Here is an 18,671-nt window from a genome sequence, read left to right on the forward strand (position 1 = left end):
TTGTGGAGCGAGCAATACAAGTTTGTTTGGACGACCTCCAGGATACTGCTCCTCTACCAATAGTGAATACATATCCACTTGTGGACTTAGATTCAGTTGAACTGGTGATCCAATTTGCATCACAGTATCCTTCAATTACCGTAGGATATTTACTGTAGTGCAAAGCAAACCCCAGTGTATGCTCTAAATATCCCAAAACTCGTTTCATTGCCATCCAATGAGATTGACCTGGATTGCTTGTGTATCGACTCAATTTACTTATAGCACAAGTTATATCTGGTCGTGTACAACTCATGATATACATTAATCATCCCAACACACAAGCATAATCCAATTGTGATATGCTTTGGCCTTTGTTCTTTGCTAATGCAAGATTCACGTCAATTGGAGTCTTTGCAACTTTAAACCCTAAGTGTTTGAATTTTTCAAGTACTGTCTTAATATAATGAGATTGTGACAATGTCAGACCTTGAGGAGTCTTATGGATCTTAATCCCCAGAATTAAATCAGCAACTCCCAAGTCCTTCATATCAAACTTGCTAGTTAACATACGCATAGTCATATTTATGTTGGCAATGTTATTACTCATTATCAGCATATCATCCACATATAAGCAAACAATGACTATGTGATTTAGAACATTTCTAATGTACACATATTTATCACATTCATTTATCTTAAAACCAATTGACAATATTGTTTGGTCAAATTTCACATGCCATTGTTTGGGTGCTTGTTTTAGTCCGTAAAGGGACTTAACAAATCTACATACCTTCTTTTTTTTACCTGGAACCACAAACCCTTCAGGTTGTTCCATATAGACTTCTTCCTCCAAATCTCCATTCAAGAAGGTCATCTTAACGTCCATTTGATGAATTTCAAGACCATACACTGTAGCTAATGCTACTAACATCCGTATGGACGTAATTCTTGTAACTGGAGAGTATGTATTAAAGTAGTCAAGACCTTCTCGTTGTCTACACCCTTTGACTACAAGTCTTGCCTTAAATTTATCAATAGTGTCATCATCTTTCATTTTTCTCTTAAAAATCCATTTAGAACCCAATGGTTTATTTCCAGGAGGAAGATCAAATAATTCCCATGTATGATAGTTCAATATGGATTCTATTTCACTATAGACTGTCTCTTTCCAAAACAATGATTCCGAAGAAGACATAGCTTCTTTAAATGTTCGATGCTCATTTTCCAATAAGAAAGTCACAAAATCTGGTCCAAATGAAGTATATGTTCTTTGATGTTTACTACATCTTGGATCCTCCTGATTAAATGTACTTTATTTTATTTCTTCCTGATGTCGTTTAGATCCTTCACCAATCGACTCACATTCCTTTTTATATGGATATATAGTTAAAAGGAACTCAACATTATTTGATTCTATAACCATAATATTATGAATGTCAAGATTTTCTGATTTATGAACCAGAAATCGATATGCTTTACTATTAGTCGCATATCATATAAAAATACAATCAACCGTTTTTGGTCCTATTTTTATCCTTTTGGGTTTAGGAACTTGTATTTTTGCCAAACACCCCCACACTTTAAAGTAATTCAAGTTGGACTTCCTTTGTTTCCATTTTTCATATGGAATGGATTGTGTTTTGCTATAGGATACTCGATTTAGTATTCGGTTAGCCATAAGAACGACTTATGCCCACAAGTTCTGTGGCAAATAAGAACTTATCAATAATGCGTTCATCATCTCCTTTAATGAACGATTATTTCTTTCTGCAATCCCATTGGAGTGGGGTGTGTAAGGGGCCGTTGTTTGATGGATAATCCCATATTCTAAACATATTTCTTCAAAAGGAGATTCATAGTCACCACTCCTATCACGTCTTATCATTTTGATTTTCTTGTTAAGTTGCGTTTCAACTTCATTTATGTATTGTTTGAATGCGTCTATTGCTTCATCTTTACTATTAAGTAAGTAAACATATCAATATTGAGTAATATCGTAAATAAAAGTTATGAAATACTTCTTTCCACTGCAAGATGGTATTGACTTCATGTCGCAAATATCTGTGTGAATTAAGTCTAAAGGATTTGAATTCCTTTCAACTAACTTATAAGGATGTTTAACATACTTAGATTCCACACATATTTGACATTTTAATTTGTCTCATTCAAACTTAGGCAAAACTTCCAAGTTAATTATTTTTCGCAAGGTTTTATAATTGATATGACCCAAACGTATATGGCATAATTCATTTGACTCAAGTAAGTAAGACAAAGTTGAAATTTTATTATTATTCTCAACAACCATTACACTCAGCTTGAAAAGGCCTTCAGTGAGATAACCTTTTCCTACAAATATTTCATTCTTACTTATTACAACATTATCGGATACAAAAACACACTTAAAACCGTTCTTAACAAGAAGTCCAACATAGACTAAATTCTTCCTAATCTCGGGAACATGAAGGACGTTGTTCAAAGTCACCACCTTGCCAGAAGTTATTTTCAGAAATATCTTCCCACATCCTTCAATTTTGGCCGTTGCAGCATTTCCCATAGAAAGCGTCTCTTCGGGTCCAACAGGAGCATATGTAGTAAACGTTTTCCTAACAACACAAATATGGCGAGTGGCTCCAGAATCAATCCATCATTCCTTAGGATTTTTCACCAGGTTGCATTCAGAAAGCATTACACATAAGTCATCAACATCTTCGTGATTTTCAACCAAGTTTGCTTGACCTTTCTTTTTGTCTTACTTTGGAGCACGACAATCTGTAGATTTGTGTCCAGCTTTCCTACAGTTGTAGAAATTTCTGTTGAACCATTTCTTGCTTGGGCTGCTTTTCGATCCAGAAGCCTGCTTCCTCTTTCTCTTATTTTGAGAAGTATCCTCAACAATGTTTGCTCTCATTATTGTTGAGTTTCCACGGCCTCTCTTTTCAACAGCTTTGTTGTCTCTTCGATTCTCAACCGAACAATGAGATCTTCAAGGAACATCTCCTTCTGTTTGTATTTCAAGTAGTTTTTGAAGTCCTTCCACAAAGGAGGCAACTTCTCAATCATTGCTGGTACTTGGAATGCTTCATTGATGACAAGACCTTCAATGAAAATTCTGTTAGTAAAAATACTAAAATTACTACTTTCAACATCAGTATTAATTCGATTTATAACTTCAACAAGGATATCGTGAATAATCACTTGCAGTTCCTGGACTTGGTAATAACAGACTTGTTGTTTACCATTTTGTAGTCCAAAAATTTAGCGACAATGAATTTCTTCAACCCGACATCTTCAGTTTTGTATTTCTTTTCAAGTGCAGTCCACAATTCTTTTGACGTCTCCACACCACTATAGAAGTTATACAGATCGTCCTCCATACCGCTAAGAATATAATTCTTGCAAAGAAAATTAGAATGTTTCCACACCTCAATCACAAGAAAGTGTTCATTCTTTGGAGTTTCATTAGGCAGAACAAGAACATATTCCTTAATGAACTCCTGTAGACTTAAAGTAGTCAAGTAGAAGAACATCTTCTGTTTCCACCGCTTGAAATTAATCTCGAAATATTTTTCGAGTTTTTCTGCCGCTACCAATGCCGGTGTTCGACTTGTCGATGCATTGGCAGTCACCATCGGAACAGCTTGATTCCCGTTGTCATTAGTCATTTCTGTAAAAGAATGACACAAATAAATATTAAAATTACGTAAATTTTAATCTCCAACAGAGTAGAAAACCACAAAGGTTTTAATCTCCAGAACAGTGAATATAACACAAATACAGAAAATAAATTAAATTCCTTAAGCTTGTTAGTATATTGTATTTGTAAAATAATTCTGGAGAGAAAATAAAATAACATATAAAAAGAAATATAAACAAAACAGAAGTTAATCCGAGCCCACTGAATTCACAGTGTTTCCTTAAAGAATTTAACCCCCTCATAGTACAAAATGTTGTGGATTATTTCCTCCTACGATAGAACGAATTATATACTGGTGTAGTGGTACTTCAAATCTCAGTGTTTCAGCGAACACAAAGATCGGTAGCAAATCACACTTACGGTTGCTTTCTTTGAAGTTAAAACAATACAGAAGAAAGAAGGAGAACTCAGAAAATCATATTAAAAATCTGAGAGAATGGACTTGTATTTATAGCCAATGTTGAGCTCAAAACTGAAGAGGTGCAACTCTTCAGAATGACAGTTTATGTAAAACGGCCATAACATAAATGTCATAACAAAAATGACTATTTACACAACAATAAACCGGGAATTGAAGAGGGAGGTTAATTTTCAGTTACAAAACCAAAAAACTAAAAATGGATAACAGAAATAAAACGTTTAATATTTCCATTGGATTTAATATTAATATTCCGTTGGATTTCTGTTAATATTTGCTATTAACAAATAAATTTGGTCCAAAAAATTAATCAATCAATTGACCAAATCCGAAGCCGAGCGAGCGACGAAGACGGCGCGAGACTTGCCTGCTTCTTAACTCTTTAAGAGCTATAAGAAGAGCAATCATATATATACCCTTCAAAAACCTTTTCCTCTTCCAATACGGGACAATGTCCCTTTGTCAAGGAGGGAATCTCAAATGAAACTCAAAATATTTTATTTTACCTCCATTTCTCATTCACCATCTTTAAAGCATAATTTAGCTTAAAACCTCAACAAAAACTTCAAAAATAACCCAAAATTATATTCATGTCCAAACACAACTCTAATTTTCAAATACCATTTTCACTTGATTTTTTTTCTTTACTTTTTTAGAATTTTACAATTCTTATGTCCAAACGCCCACTAAAACTAGCGAAAGTAGCTAGGGGCTATACAATTCGAATATGAATATGCGATATCACCATCCATCACCCAAACAGAAGTGAAATTAGAATTTAAAGTTTATGGATTCAGAATTTCAATGTTTGAACTAAAATTTCTAGGTTCGACCGAATCAGTAAGTTGTACTAAGGGGCGAAGCTATGTGTGACGAAGTGTGGTCCACTGAACACCCTTCACCTAATAGTTATATTGTGTATATGGCAAAATATTACTTATTATTTATTGAAAAATAGACTTTAATACCCTTCCATAGCCCACTAGCAAAGAGTGTTCAAATTTCTGGCTTCACCACTAATTAGACTCTAGTTCCGTCCCTGCACCCAAGTGTTAGCCACGGGGCGGAGCTAGAAGTCCGACTACAGATTCGACCGAACCCAATAACTTTTGCTTAAACAACATATTTGTGTTAGAAAATTTATTAAATATTGTACAGATATTAAATTAAGAACCCACTTATTAACACGTAAAGTTATTCTAAAATTTAGAACTTATAAAGCTGAAATTACTCCCCCTCTATACTTACCCACTGCCCACAGCAATTGCTCAATAAGGCTATTTTCGAACTTTAATATGTAAGGTTCAAGGAGAAAAAAGTAATTTAACAAAAGCTATTGTGGGCAGTTTGCAAGATGTGATTGGGGAAGCTGCATGAACTGTAATAACAAACAACCTGAGATGAAACTTTTACCAAAATAATGGAACATTCCTTTATTTAAACAAAACATCATTAGTTCACTAAAGTATCTTCCAAACTCATTGGAGAATAAAAACACTTTCTTTCTTCAGTTGCCTATCTTTTTTTCTTTTCTTTATTCAGAGAGAGAGAGAAGAGTAGCAGTTGAAGTTAAAGAAAGAAGAGAGAGAAAAATGACAAAAAAAGCTTTCTATCAATCAATTATACACAAAGCTGCAGAAATCATGTTACCTTCCCTTTGAGTTAAAATTCTTGGTTTGCTTTCTGAGGCTGCTCTTAGCATACCCCTCTATTCATATATATAACCAGAATAATAATACTACTAATGAGTAAGTTACCAAATCTCTCAAACTCTCTGAATAATATCTAGGTTTATCACTTTTTTTTTTAAATACATGTAGGAATTTCTGGGTTTTTTTGTGTGTAAAATTTTAGACATGGTTTTTAGGTGACTGTGAATGAAATATGAAGTGGGGTTTTTGTATTATGCAGTAATGGGAAATGTGAGTGGGAAAAAAGAAGAAGGTGAGGCATCAGGATTAATCAAGAATCAAGAAGATGAAGAGGAGGAATATATGGAGTATGCTCATGGTCATGGCCAGTTTTCAGATTCTATGGTTCAGTCCCCTCCTCATAGCCCTAAAGCTTATCAGTCTCCTTTGATTTTCACTCCACAGGTGAGCTCAAAAAACAAGTCACTAGTATATTTTTATGTTGGCATTATCAAGATACAATTTTTTGTTTCCTTTGACCATATGTTTATGGTGTATATTATTATTGGTATTCTTTTATTTGGGGTGAAGTATCTTGTATGTGTCTATGTTTCAAGAAAATCTCTCCTCTTTTTTTTTATGACACTGGTGTCCGAACAGGCACAAGTATTGGGAACTCTGCCAACCAATATTTAGATAGATTGAAAAAAATCACCTAGTATTGTTTACCTCCTCTCTGTAAAATCCTACTTTATAAACCACCGTGCCTGTTTCAAGAAAATCATGTCTTCTAAAGAATGTTTTATTTCCAGCCATAGTGAGCTAAAATTAGAACCTAAAAGATCAGTGTCTCTTTAAAATCTTTTACTATTTGTTTTATATGATATTCAAAAGGGAAATAACCTATTGCAGAAATATAGGGTAAGATTGCGTACAATAAACTTTTGTGGTCCGGTCCTTCCTCGAATCCTGTGCATAGCGGGAACTTAGTGCACCGAGCTATACCTTTACTTGAAAAGGGAATGCTTAATTAAATTGTTAAAGCTCTTCTTGAACTTTAATTGTGTGTGAAGAATGTATATGGAAGCTGGTTTTTTGCCTGAAATGGAGGAAGCTGTACATTTACATTCCTGTTGTTGTACAAATTTTGTGGGGTTAATATGTTGTGTTTGGTACGTTAAAGGACACACAAGAAGATTTTTTGGCCATTTGTTAGTCACAAAAAAAATTGAGGGGACCAACTAACACATTAAATGTGTTGCATAAATCTATGCCCTTTATTTACAGCTCACTTATTTAAGTTCTTTCCGTGGAATTTTGGTAGTTTCGTGATGTTAGTCTTGTATTTTCTTATTATTTGATTTTTGTTATTACTTATTGTTTCTTTTGCTTCGGTTTTCTGTTTGGTTTGCTAGTATTTTTGCTTGCTGTTACTCCTTCCTCTCTATCTTTCTCAGCCAAGGGTCTTCCGTAAACAACCTATCTACCTTCTTAAGGTAAGGATAAGGTTTACGTATAATACTCTACCCTCCCAGACCCCACTAGTGTAATTGTGCTGAGTTTGTTGTTGATATAGTGGAATTTTGGTAGAATTCAGGCACTGAAACTTCAATTATGTTGAGTTACCCCACACATCGGGGGGTTTGAGGTCTCCTTATATGGTCTTGAGCAATCTTCACCTCATAAGCTAGCTTTTAGGGTTGAGTTAGGCTCAAAGTCCATTTATCAAATTAGAAAACTAATACTTCACTGTTTTACAAAGTAAAAGATTTTCAGTAAGATTCCAACTATTCATTTTTGTAGAAACTTTATTCTGCAGATTCCAATTTTCCCTTTACAAAGGCCTGATGAAATGTTAATGCAAAATCAAAGTGGAAACTCAGTGCAAAAGACAATGGAATATGGGGAAGTGCCTTGTGAAAATGGGATACCAATAATGATTACATGGAGTCATGGGGGAGTTGAAGTTGCTATTGAGGGATCATGGGATGGTTGGAAGACAAGGTATGTTGATTGATTCTTGTTTCTTTTGTTACATTTTCAGTCCCTTGAAAAACTTAAGATTGTTAACAAAGTGATTTAATTTAACTTTTTTTGCAATAGAGATATCCTACAAAGAACAGACATGGACTTCAGTGTCATGAAGGTGTTGCCGTCAGGCGTGTATCATTACCGGTTTGTTGTTGATGGACAATGGAGATATGCTCCTGATTTGCTATTTGAACGCGATGATATGGGAAATGTGTTCAATGTCTTGGACTTGCAGTTGCAGGTAATCTTCATGGAACCATTCTGATTTTAACTCAACACCGGTTTATCAGTGATCCATTTGGTAGTAAAGCTATCTAGCCGAGGGTCTATTGGAAACAACCTCTCTGACCTTCCAAGATAGGAGCAAGGCTGCGTATATCTTACCTTCTCCTGACCTACTCGTGGGAATTAATTGGGTTGTTGTTGTTGGTAGTAAAGCTATCCTACATTGCATGTGTGGATATGACTGAAGAGATAGGTTAGTTCTGAAAGCATAAATTCTTATATGTTAAAATATTTAAGGGAAAAAAATAGTAAAATATTTCATGTCAGGCAGTGACAAGATTGAAATACTGGGATAGTGTCTGAAAATAAAACCAGTAGCTGAAGATAAGGTTGCAGTTCTGCTTCCTGAAAATAAAATACTTTTTCCTCTGTGGGTTGCCTTATGTTCTTTGTATAAACAAGTTTCTCGATAGCTACTATGTCTTAAAGTGCATAGTTCTTGACAAATTCAGCATAAGTAAAATGCAGCTCCCGCTATGCGCGGGATTCGGAAAAGGACCAGATCACAAGGGTCTGTTGTACGCAGTCTTACCCTGCATTTCTGCAAGAGGTTGTTTTCACGGCTCGAACTCGTGACCTGCTGGTCGCATGACAGCAACTTTACCAGTTACGCATAAGTATTCTTGTTAAATACTGTGGCCTCATGCAGTCAATTCTCCACTTTGCATCAGAAGAATAGATAATATGTGCTCTACCATTATCATTTTCCTATAATATAATCAAACACAATGATTCTACTTACAACTAATGTGATATGCAGGATACTGTTCCAGAGGTTCCTAATAATACCAGTTGTTCAGAAACACCTCTTTCCCCTGAATCAAGCTACAACAGTGTCCCTTTCAGTTCAGAAGATTTTAACGAAAAACTACCCGATTTGCCTCCTCTGCTACAACAGACACCTCTCGACCTACCATCTTCATCTCGGAGTAGTATGGAGACATTGCAGAAGCCATTACCGGCAGTTTTGAACCATCTTTACATACAGAAAACGCGCAGCAGTCAATCAATGGTAGTACTAAGTTCAACACATAGATTTCGCACTAAATTTGTGACAGCAGTACTTTATAAGTCCTTGAAAAACTTAAAAAAGTGAAATGCTTTCAAAAAGAAGGAAACTACCAATTGGTTTATATCGAATAGGAAAAAGTGTCTGTAAGGAAAAGTAGCAAAGGTCTACTAAATTTTGCAAGTGTTTTCTTTTTTTCTTTTGACACTCATTTTCAGAAGTAAGCATCTGAATCTTATCAAAGTTTTGCAGATATTTTTGTTACTGCAAATTGTATCTTGATGTGATATTTACTGATATGTTGCTTCTGTGTATCTGTATGACAACTATGGCCGTGCTCGATTGATGAGAAAGGTTGCATCTTTACCAAATTTGCCTGTGTATTAAAATTTCCAGTAAACATTTTTTTTGCAAAATTTGCTAGTGTATTAAGATTTCCAGAAAACATCTTATTTGTATTGAGGCTTCTAGCAATCTATTCTTATGATTTGATTTACAAGTGCTGCTTTCTGTTTCCACTAGAAAGGGTGAAGGGATAACTTCTTACATCTGTTGCAGGCCTCCTTATAACATACCTATATAACAATCATTCACTATAAAAGCTACTTTTTCTCAAAACCGATTTTTTATATTATATTTCACCTCTCTATAAAGGCTTTCTACCTATAACAACAACCATCTTTATGAAATTACACTCTTTGTAATATAGATTTTCTAAGATTTTACTAATAACAATATTAAATATTTTTATAACTTTAACGTACAACCTATAATAAAAATATATTATCTTGAGAATGGCAGTACGTTCCATGAATATATGCACACCATATATATTTTTTTATTTTGAAGCTCTACAAATGATATATTTTGTATTAGAAAAATGGTAAAAGATATTTGAAAGATTTATTTATACTTTTAGAAGATATGCACAACGTTCTTTTTAGTTGAAGTTCTTTTCCTGAAAGTTTGGACGCAAATCTTCGCCAATTCAAGCGTTATACTGCTAGTAAGAGACTGAAATCTATGAAACAAGCTACAATTAAGGAGTTCTTCCATCAACATTGAAAGATTTAATTGTGTGCCTTAGACTTTTTGTGCATTTAGTTGTGAATTTTTAATGTATTAGATTTCTCTAGCATTTACTTCGTGAAATATTCATATCTTTTGAGATTTTAATTTTAAATATCTTTTTAATATTTTATAAGAAAAAAATTAATTTGTGGATAATTTTTATCTATAACAGCCAAAATATATTTAAACGTCCAATGCTGTTATAGGTGTATGTCACACCTCCTTTTTGCGCGCCTACCCCGAAGGATAAATGCGCGAGGGGAGTTTTTCCAATTTAAGTGACAATATTCGAAATGAGATTATTTATTTAATTCAGAGTCGCCACTTGGGAAAGGTTTGGCTTTTGGTGTCCCAAGTCACCGGTTTATCTTGAATCCCAATTCGAGGAAAATATTCGACTTTCCAAATGAAGTCTGCGAACCAGAAATTCTAAGTAAGGAATTCTGTTGACCCGAGGGAAGGTGTTAGGCACCCCCGAATCCCGTGGTTCTAGCACGGTCGCTTAAATTGTTATAATGGCTAAATATCTGATTTAAATACATGTTGTGACTTATGTGCTTTTATTAAGTTTAAACCGCTTTTATTATTATCATTTATTTTTTATAGAATTGCAACGTCGTGAAAATGCATCTCGAACCACGTCACAATCAATGCACCCGTAGTTGTTAACACATTTCGACTCCGTTGAGATTTGAATTTGGGTCACATAAATGCGCACCCGAATTTAAGAATGTAATTTAATTAAGTCGCGCCTAAAAAGTCTAACGCGTTATTATCTTTGGGGAAGGCAGTGGAATTCACTAAACAGTCCATCCCAAATTCTAAGTATTTATTATATACATTTACGAGGGCCCCGCGATTTGTGCGTTTTATTTGGCAAGGCTCGTCTCATTTATTTTTAAGGATATCCTAAAGCGACTACATTTCTATTAAATTCGTTTCTAAAATAAATGAGAGAAAATCCTAACCCGTTACAGGCTTAAAAGAGGCGTAACATATTAAATGCTAGATTGAGACGAACGTTAACGGAAAGGAACATTACTAGGAATTATAAACAAAATCGAGAACGATAAAATAATATATTCGAACGTGATTAATTATCCTATAGCTAGATTAACTCCTCATAATTATATGAACAAACGAATAATTGTTCGCGACTATTAGCGCTGGAATTCACCTTAATTATTAATGCTTATTCGGGAGTTTATTAGATCTAAACGCCAAACCATCTTACCAAACTCATGCCTATTAGATTAGTGTTCTTAAAATTGTTGCGTTGTTTCGTGCTTCAAAATATGTAAAAACCTGCTGATCCTATTAATAGCCACTTCGTTTAAATGATGGGCCGATGCCAATATTAATTATTAATCTACCTTATTAAACCTATGTTGAAACAAGGAATCCAACAAGAGAGTTGACATACATGGCTAACCCGTTGGTACTAACATAACACAATGTGAAAATTTGTTTGGGATACGTTTTTCTTGAAATCAAATTGGACCGGATATAACAAGTTTGACAGTTCAAAGATCCAAACAGGAGTACATACAGATGCTTGCCATGATTCTACGTTATACTGTCATCACTAAATCAGACTAAATTGTTATGCACATGGAGATACGTCTGATCTAACAGCATACTATTTAACAGTCCATATTAGTTAGGGTACGTTCCAATTCATACAGAATAAATGCAGTCGGAATGAGCTTAAACAAATACAGGCTAACTATCATTCAACCTATTGCTATATTTTGAACACAAGTACTATGAAGCAGGCGACGTTCATTTCTTTATTTTTACTTCAACTTCAAGCTTTCAACAACATATGGTTTCAGAAGTATGTACCTGGAAGTGCTTACAATTGAAGAAGAAGAAGGGTCAGTAGAGTAAAAGTGGCAAACGAACAGCAACACAGCAATTTCAACCGTACAAATACCCCAGAAATACACTCAAAGGCAGCCTGGAATGTTTTGTTAAAACCCAACAGCACAATCAACACCCGAAAGACTCAACTGAACTTGAACTTAAACCAAAGTTGAACTAATAGATCACAGAAGAAGTTCATGCAAATTGAAATCAAACTGAGATGTCGACTTCAACTACTAAACTCGAAACTGAATCAAAAAATTCAATGGAATAGTCTTTCTGTTGTTTTTTGTTGTCAACTATTTTTAAAACTCTTTTAAGTCTCAAGTGATATCTCTGGTATATCTCCTCTCCCCAGTTCTCCCGGCACTCTCTCTATATCCTCTTGGTCTCCTTAAAAACTAGTTCTTCTCCTCCCTCATTTTTAAACTCTTGGTTGTCTACCTTTAGTTCTGAAAACCCTTCCCTTTTATAGCCCAAGAAACTGCCTTTATTCCACAGCCTGTTAAAACCTATTAAAAATGACCTCCCCCCTCCCCCATCTTCTCTTTTCTGTTTTTCCACTCACAATTTAAAAGAAAGGTATTCCCCATGAGATTCCCCCTGACAGCCCTCTTTTCATTGTTAAAAATGGTTTATCCTTTATTAAATTAAGCAAGTATGGGCACCATGAGTATGTCCTGACAGCACATGCTGTCCATTCTACTTTAATTCATTAAAAACTACAATGCACATGCTGCCCAAGGTCTAAAATGAGTAAACATGCCAGCAATTTCATATCAATTCAAAACTGAACTCTGGGATCTATATCAAAACTACAGCTATAACCAATCCTTAAGTGATTTTTGATTCAACTAACAGACTAACACACAGTGATAATCAATTCTCAGCTGATTCAACAATGCCTCAGTAAATCAAATTAAATAGCATGAGTCAGATTATTACCATTTCAAACTAAAACTAATTGACGACATATATCGAATCGACTACGCGAATTACAACACATACAATCAAAGCCAATGATCAGAATCTAACAGTATTAACAGGTGATTCAAGTTGTACTGACCAAAACAAAAAGTTGCCCTGGAAACTAATTAATCGACCAAATTCATTTCAATCGATTATATAGTTTAAAACACATACACTCAATCAGTGAATAGAGAAAAGATTCGACCAAATAAAAGGTCCGGGCAAGGTGGACAGAATAGTCGACACAAAAATGAAAACAAATCAACTGACATTTAAACACATAAACAAACATCAACAGAAAACAACATGGAACTGACAAGAAAAAGGAAAAATACCTTAAGAAAATGAAAATCAGACGAACCCGCCTTGGATTCTGACTCAGACTTCTTTTGGGGTTGAACGGACTTTAATCGAAGTGTTCTCAGTTGAGAACACTTCGATTAAGGTCTATTAGACCCCAATCCTTTCGTTTAATTGGACAAAACCCTCAGATTCTGGATTTCTAGGGTTCTTGGGGCTGATTTGGGACTTGAAGTTTTCTGGTTAGATTCGGACCAAACCAAGCTTGGTTTGGTCATGAGGGAGGTCAGGGGGGTAACTGGTATGGATTTGGGGTGATTTGGCATAGTTTGGGGTTTGGCTCGAATCTTCAAATGAAGATTCGAGACGATGGGGGAGGATTCGAGACCAACAATTTGCAGATCCGTGTCCAGGGGGTCGAGGTGCACTAGGGGTGTTAGTCCGGTGGTCACTGACATCGTTGTCGTCGGGCTTATGGTGAGGGAAAGGAGGGGCGGCGCTAGGGTTCTTGAGGGGGTTTGGGAAGGAGACGATGATGGGGGAGGGGGTCTGGCTTAGGGGGCGTGGGGGTAAGGGATTGGGTTTATATAGTTAGGGAGAAATTTAATCCAGGCCGTTAGATCATCAAAAATCAATGGCCTGGATTGATCAGCTTAAATGGAAACGACGCCGTATGGATTAAGTGAGACCGGTGGGTCTCTGGGTGAGACAGGTCGGGTTGAAACGTGGGTATGGAGATGTGATCTTGGCCGTTGATCATTCTGAGATCAACGGCCCAGATCAAGCATGATCAAAACGACGTCGTCTAGACGTCCCTGGGGTCAGCTGATCTGGACCGGGCAAGACACTGCTTTGGGCCTGATTTGAGTCCAATTTGAATGGCCCATTTCCGATTTAGTCCACTTTCAAACTCTTTTCTTTTCTATTTTTAATTTTAAAAAATCCGAATTTACAAAAACTCCTAAAAATAAATTATGAAAAATATAAAATTAAAATTATATCACAAGACATTAATTGATTTTTAGTAATGACTAACACACAATATCGTATATTAATTAAACAAAAATCAACCTTTAAACGATAGAATGACAAAATTACCAACGATAATATTTTTTGTGATTTTTTATTCATTCAAAACCAAATACGATTTGATTAATTCCTAATAGTAGAACGAGATCCTAAACTTACACGCGACATATATTTTTTGTATTTTTAATTGACAAAACTACAAATAACTACCAAAAAATGCCACGCAAAAAATTCTAAAATTGTACAACAAGACAATTTGTTTTATTTTTCGATTTCTTTTGGAGTAATTGTCGTGTAAACAAAAATCACGTGCTCACAGTGTATAACAGTTATTCATTATAAAAGTTAAAAAATATCGGAACAAACGATACTATTATAGAGAGATTTGATTGTATACAAATATGTTATTTTGGTATAATAAAGAAGTTTTAGACTAATCATTTGCATATAGACATGTCAACATTCAAGGCTCTTCTGTTTTCTACTACTAAAGAACAACATAGATTCTGATTTTATCTCCTCATTATGATGACATTCTCCGTAATGGTCTTATCAAAATTTCGCGGAACTAAATCAAGGCTTTACTAGTCTTCCGCTTGAATCATTTATTTATCCTTGACATTCTCAATATTATGATAAGATAATACTGACAAATGACAAAGAATATTAAAGGTATTATTCGGTTATCAAACGTGAATGAAGTTGATTGAACATCACGTTCATGCGATATTGATATCAACAGAATTGGAGGCCTAAAATCAAAATATATTAAAAGAAAAATTCATGTAATAGTAAGACACAAGAAAAGCCTATATGGCTTTGATCTAGTAATGAGCACGCCTGTTATGTTATTGAACTTTACCCTAGATAAAAATATGGTATTAAGTGAAAATGTAAAGGAGTGAACGGATTATTCATCCAGTTTTCAACACTTACTTGGGGATTTCTTAATAAAAAGATAAGACCTTTGATATATGGATCAATTAAATGTGATTGTGAGATATATTATTTAATTTAATAGAATTTTGTATTAATAATTATGTAAATATAATATTTGGGGCGTTCACCTGCCTTACCCTAGGGCGGCCCTTGATCACTAGCTGCGACGAGGACGGACGATTGCTGTTCTTCTGCCACCTACTAATCGCCGCGACGTAAGGTCTGGAATGATTGGCTTCTCACTTGTATATGCCTGAACGGTAAACAGACGAATTGCCGGCTAGGTTCTTTTTCAGTTCTTTCGTTTTCTTTTCCAGCTAGTTATTTCAAATTTCTCTTTTCCGGGAACAAAATTATGAAAAGTTATTGAGATGATCACTTGGAATAGGGGGGAGCGAGAGAGAGAGAAGAGAGGGGTGATTTTCCAGTTAAGCAGTGAATGAGTGATGAACCACAAAAAATAATACGAAGTGATTCGGTAAAAGGAATATGCAATTATAGATTTTAGGCATCTGTATCGACAAATTGGAAATTTGTAAGTGGAAAACACAATAATTAGGATACACACTTTAAAAAAATATATCTCTTTCTGTCAGTGCACCCAGATGAGGGCCTCATTTGGTGACCTGCAGTCCTAGCATTTCTCAGGGAACAGTGGAAACAGTCTTTTTGCAAGAATGCAAGGGGAAGACTGTGTAGATTATTCGCGCACTCTTTCCCCTTTTACGCCCTAGCTGGGGAGCCTTTCGTGCATGAGATATATCTTTTTAGTTTAACCACTAGTTGCTTATTGGCATATTTAGTTGAGATATCATTAAAACCGATAAATTGTACAACAGAGGAGCATGAAAGAGCGCCTATGATAATTTAGAAGAGAAATAAATTTTCCTGCTTCACTGATGAATAAGACGTGTGCTAGCATTTGGTCTATGGAATTTGTCTGTGTTACATGCAGAAACGATATTTCTAATATGAAGCATGAGAGATCCTAAAGCTAGGCATTTGTGTCTTGTCTTAATGTGACAAGTGGAGAGCGTCTCTAGCAGCAATGGCATAGCCAGCAATCTTGCCAAGGGTGTTCAAACTTTAATGAAGTACAATCAATAATATTGTTATGATGAGTGGGTGCACCGAAAAATTAAGCAATATTTAGGTAACCAATAACTTTTTGGACTAGTTAGTAGCGCACTTATTAGAGGAAGTTTTCTCTTCTATTTTTCCCATTGCTTATGGAAGGTTCCTCTGATCGTCCCTTAATTATTTTTGTCTGCAGAGAGTTATGAACCAAAATACCCTGTGAACTGCACTGAACCGGGTTTCCTAGATCCTGTTTCGTTTCTCCACATCTAGCTCGATCTGTGTTGTTAATTCACTTAATTTTAGCACCTGTCTCGACAGCTCCACTCAGAATACTATGGATTCACAAAGCCAGAATACTTCATTGCAGCGGCTGCAAAATGTTGAGAAGGTAAATGTTTTAGAGAACTATTGACTTAAAATTGGCTGATTTCAGTAACCACTACATTTGCATCTTTGTCTTCAAAATACTTCGAGTTCTAATTTCAGTAACTGCTACATTATTGACATATACCAGCTGATTTTGTATCTTTTTCTGATGTTTGTAGAGGATAGTTAGAGTTCTGGAGCTAGCAGGAGGTGTAATGGATGAAATGGCAAATCCAAGCGGTCCCAGGAAGGAGCTTATTAACAACCATTGCAGTGAGTTTATGCAATTAATCAAGGTTTGGACATTCTTTACTACTTTGCACCTGGATGTTTTAGAACCTTTATATCTGGTAACAGCACCTTGTTATGTGTAATAAGAAGCCGTCAAGCTTTCGTGCGTTTGAATGTATGAGTCTGATAATTCTCTTGTTTGCTTACTGTTTGTTGTCCTTTTTGAATTGCATTTATTTGCCATTTGGTATTGAATGTGAAATTTCTTACGAGGTAAAAATGGAAACTTATTGTTCATAACTTCTACATCGGGAACTAGTTTGCTGTTGTCATGGGCAATTACCATTATTTTTGTCTGGAACAACTGAGTCTGTTCTTGAGTTCTGATTGAACTAAGATCAGTTTGAGAACTAAATGGATGATATTTTACCAATTACAACATGACATCCAGGTCACACTGCGAGAAGAAATCAAAAGTGCATGTGAATATCGTCCTTTTGAGAAGTGTGACTATGTACCAAGAATATCAAACGAGATCTGTTACAAGAAACTAGAATATGTCATTTCTCAGTTTGATGATATGAAGCGAACAATTGAGGGTTATCATGCTGCAGCGGTAGACCTTATGGCCCTAGACTAGTAATAATTTACTCAGTGTTGCTTCATGTTCATGTGGCAACATAAATATCTACTTTAACAACAATGCCTCAATTCCAAGCAAGTTGGGGTCGGCTTATCTGTTAAGGTTTATTTATTTAAAGAGTTGGAATGAGTGCTTCCGTATCACTACTTTTGTATGAGTATGATAGCTGATGGATCTCTACTGATTGCTTAAAATCTTGTTGCAGTTGAAAATTTCTTCAAGCTGATGTTACATAGGTCTGTAAAAAACTTAGGCTTTTCTTTATTTGGAAGAGATGATAAGGAATGGATATCCCAAAAAGCAAGAGGTACTTGAAATGTCAGTGAGAAGCTGTTATTTAAAATTTTGTTTAGCTTACCATGGTCTTGATCATTCGGTAAGCAATGATGAGTTTGAAGTACTTGTGCCGAGGGTTTATTAGTTTCAGCCTTTCTACCTCCTCAAAGTAGGGGTATGGTTGTGTACGTACTACCCTTCTCAGATTACACTGGTTTGGTGGTGTTGTTGTTAACTTGTTATTGGGTTCATGGATCAAGACTTCTCTTCGAAATCATTCTTATATGTCCCCTTAATGCCGGATCCATATCTTATTCAATCAAAACTAAGTTCAATATGTGCGGTTGAAATGTAGGCATGAAACATTGGTGCGCACTTGTTTTTTGTTTATGTTGCAAAATTGCTCTATTTGGTTGTGTGCGTTGTCTACTGTAACTTGAAATTATACTTGGTAGGAGCAGTGGCGGAGGCAATATTTTTGCTAAGGGGTAAAAAAAAGAAAAGGTTAAAAATTTAAAAGAGACTGGCCGATCGGAACTGAACCAGAGACCTCACAGAGGTTTTGAACCCCTTGACTACTAAGCTATGATTTTAGACTGTCTCAAGGGGATTATATATATATATATATATATATATATATATATATATATATATATAGTATATTTCCCGGCGAACCCCCTTCCGGGTTCCGGCCCCCTAAATCTGCCCTTAGGTAGGAGAATGGTTATTGGTTATGACTGAAGTGCTGTGAAACTAAAAGAGCATGGGATGAATACAATGAGTTGGCAAATACATTTGACTTTGGATCTCAGTATTAATTAAAGTTTACTTTCTGTAAAGTGTGTTGTTCT

At 35.3% G+C, this 18,671-nt stretch overlaps 3 protein-coding genes and 1 long non-coding RNA gene across 12 annotated transcripts; 2 read left to right on the top strand and 2 right to left on the bottom strand.

Moving 5' to 3' along the window:
• Positions 1 to 2,889: 2,889 nt before the first annotated feature.
• LOC138872787 (uncharacterized) lies at positions 2,890 to 3,644 on the bottom strand. Its single transcript, XM_070151203.1, has 2 exons — positions 3,178 to 3,644; positions 2,890 to 3,091 (listed from the first exon to the last, which is right to left on the bottom strand). The coding sequence occupies exons 1-2, from the start codon at positions 3,642 to 3,644 to the stop codon at positions 2,890 to 2,892; spliced, it is 669 nt and encodes a 222-aa protein (XP_070007304.1).
• A 1,968-nt stretch (positions 3,645 to 5,612) lies between these two features.
• On the top strand, positions 5,613 to 9,421 carry LOC104214947 (SNF1-related protein kinase regulatory subunit beta-2-like). 3 transcript variants are annotated; one of them, XM_009764675.2, is made up of 5 exons: positions 5,613 to 5,842; positions 6,006 to 6,190; positions 7,545 to 7,729; positions 7,829 to 7,997; positions 8,802 to 9,421. In XM_009764675.2, the coding sequence occupies exons 1-5, from the start codon at positions 5,839 to 5,841 to the stop codon at positions 9,135 to 9,137; spliced, it is 879 nt and encodes a 292-aa protein (XP_009762977.1). In that variant the 5' UTR covers positions 5,613 to 5,838; the 3' UTR covers positions 9,138 to 9,421. The 3 variants fall into 3 exon arrangements, with proteins under 3 accessions (XP_009762977.1, XP_070006853.1, XP_070006852.1); XM_070150752.1 differs by having other exon boundaries at positions 5,614 to 5,768; XM_070150751.1 differs by lacking the exon at positions 5,613 to 5,842 and having other exon boundaries at positions 5,849 to 6,190.
• A 2,319-nt stretch (positions 9,422 to 11,740) lies between these two features.
• Positions 11,741 to 15,654, bottom strand: LOC138872533 (uncharacterized). Its single transcript, XR_011400918.1, has 2 exons — positions 15,353 to 15,654; positions 11,741 to 11,966 (listed from the first exon to the last, which is right to left on the bottom strand). It is a non-coding gene; the product is annotated as an uncharacterized lncRNA (long non-coding RNA).
• Positions 15,185 to 18,125, top strand: LOC104214948 (mediator of RNA polymerase II transcription subunit 11-like). 7 transcript variants are annotated; one of them, XM_070150714.1, is made up of 5 exons: positions 15,185 to 15,484; positions 16,180 to 16,377; positions 16,498 to 16,692; positions 16,850 to 16,966; positions 17,353 to 18,125. In XM_070150714.1, the coding sequence occupies exons 3-5, from the start codon at positions 16,639 to 16,641 to the stop codon at positions 17,539 to 17,541; spliced, it is 360 nt and encodes a 119-aa protein (XP_070006815.1). In that variant the 5' UTR covers positions 15,185 to 15,484; positions 16,180 to 16,377; positions 16,498 to 16,638; the 3' UTR covers positions 17,542 to 18,125. The 7 variants fall into 7 exon arrangements, 5 of the variants coding, with proteins under 5 accessions (XP_070006815.1, XP_070006816.1, XP_070006817.1 ...); XM_070150715.1 differs by having other exon boundaries at positions 16,252 to 16,377; XM_070150716.1 differs by lacking the exon at positions 16,180 to 16,377 and having other exon boundaries at positions 15,185 to 15,508.
• The last annotated feature ends 546 nt before the right edge of the window (positions 18,126 to 18,671 follow it).

This window comes from Nicotiana sylvestris, chromosome 7 (genome assembly GCF_000393655.2).
Source record: "Nicotiana sylvestris chromosome 7, ASM39365v2, whole genome shotgun sequence".
Lineage (NCBI taxonomy): Eukaryota > Viridiplantae > Streptophyta > Magnoliopsida > Solanales > Solanaceae > Nicotiana > Nicotiana sylvestris.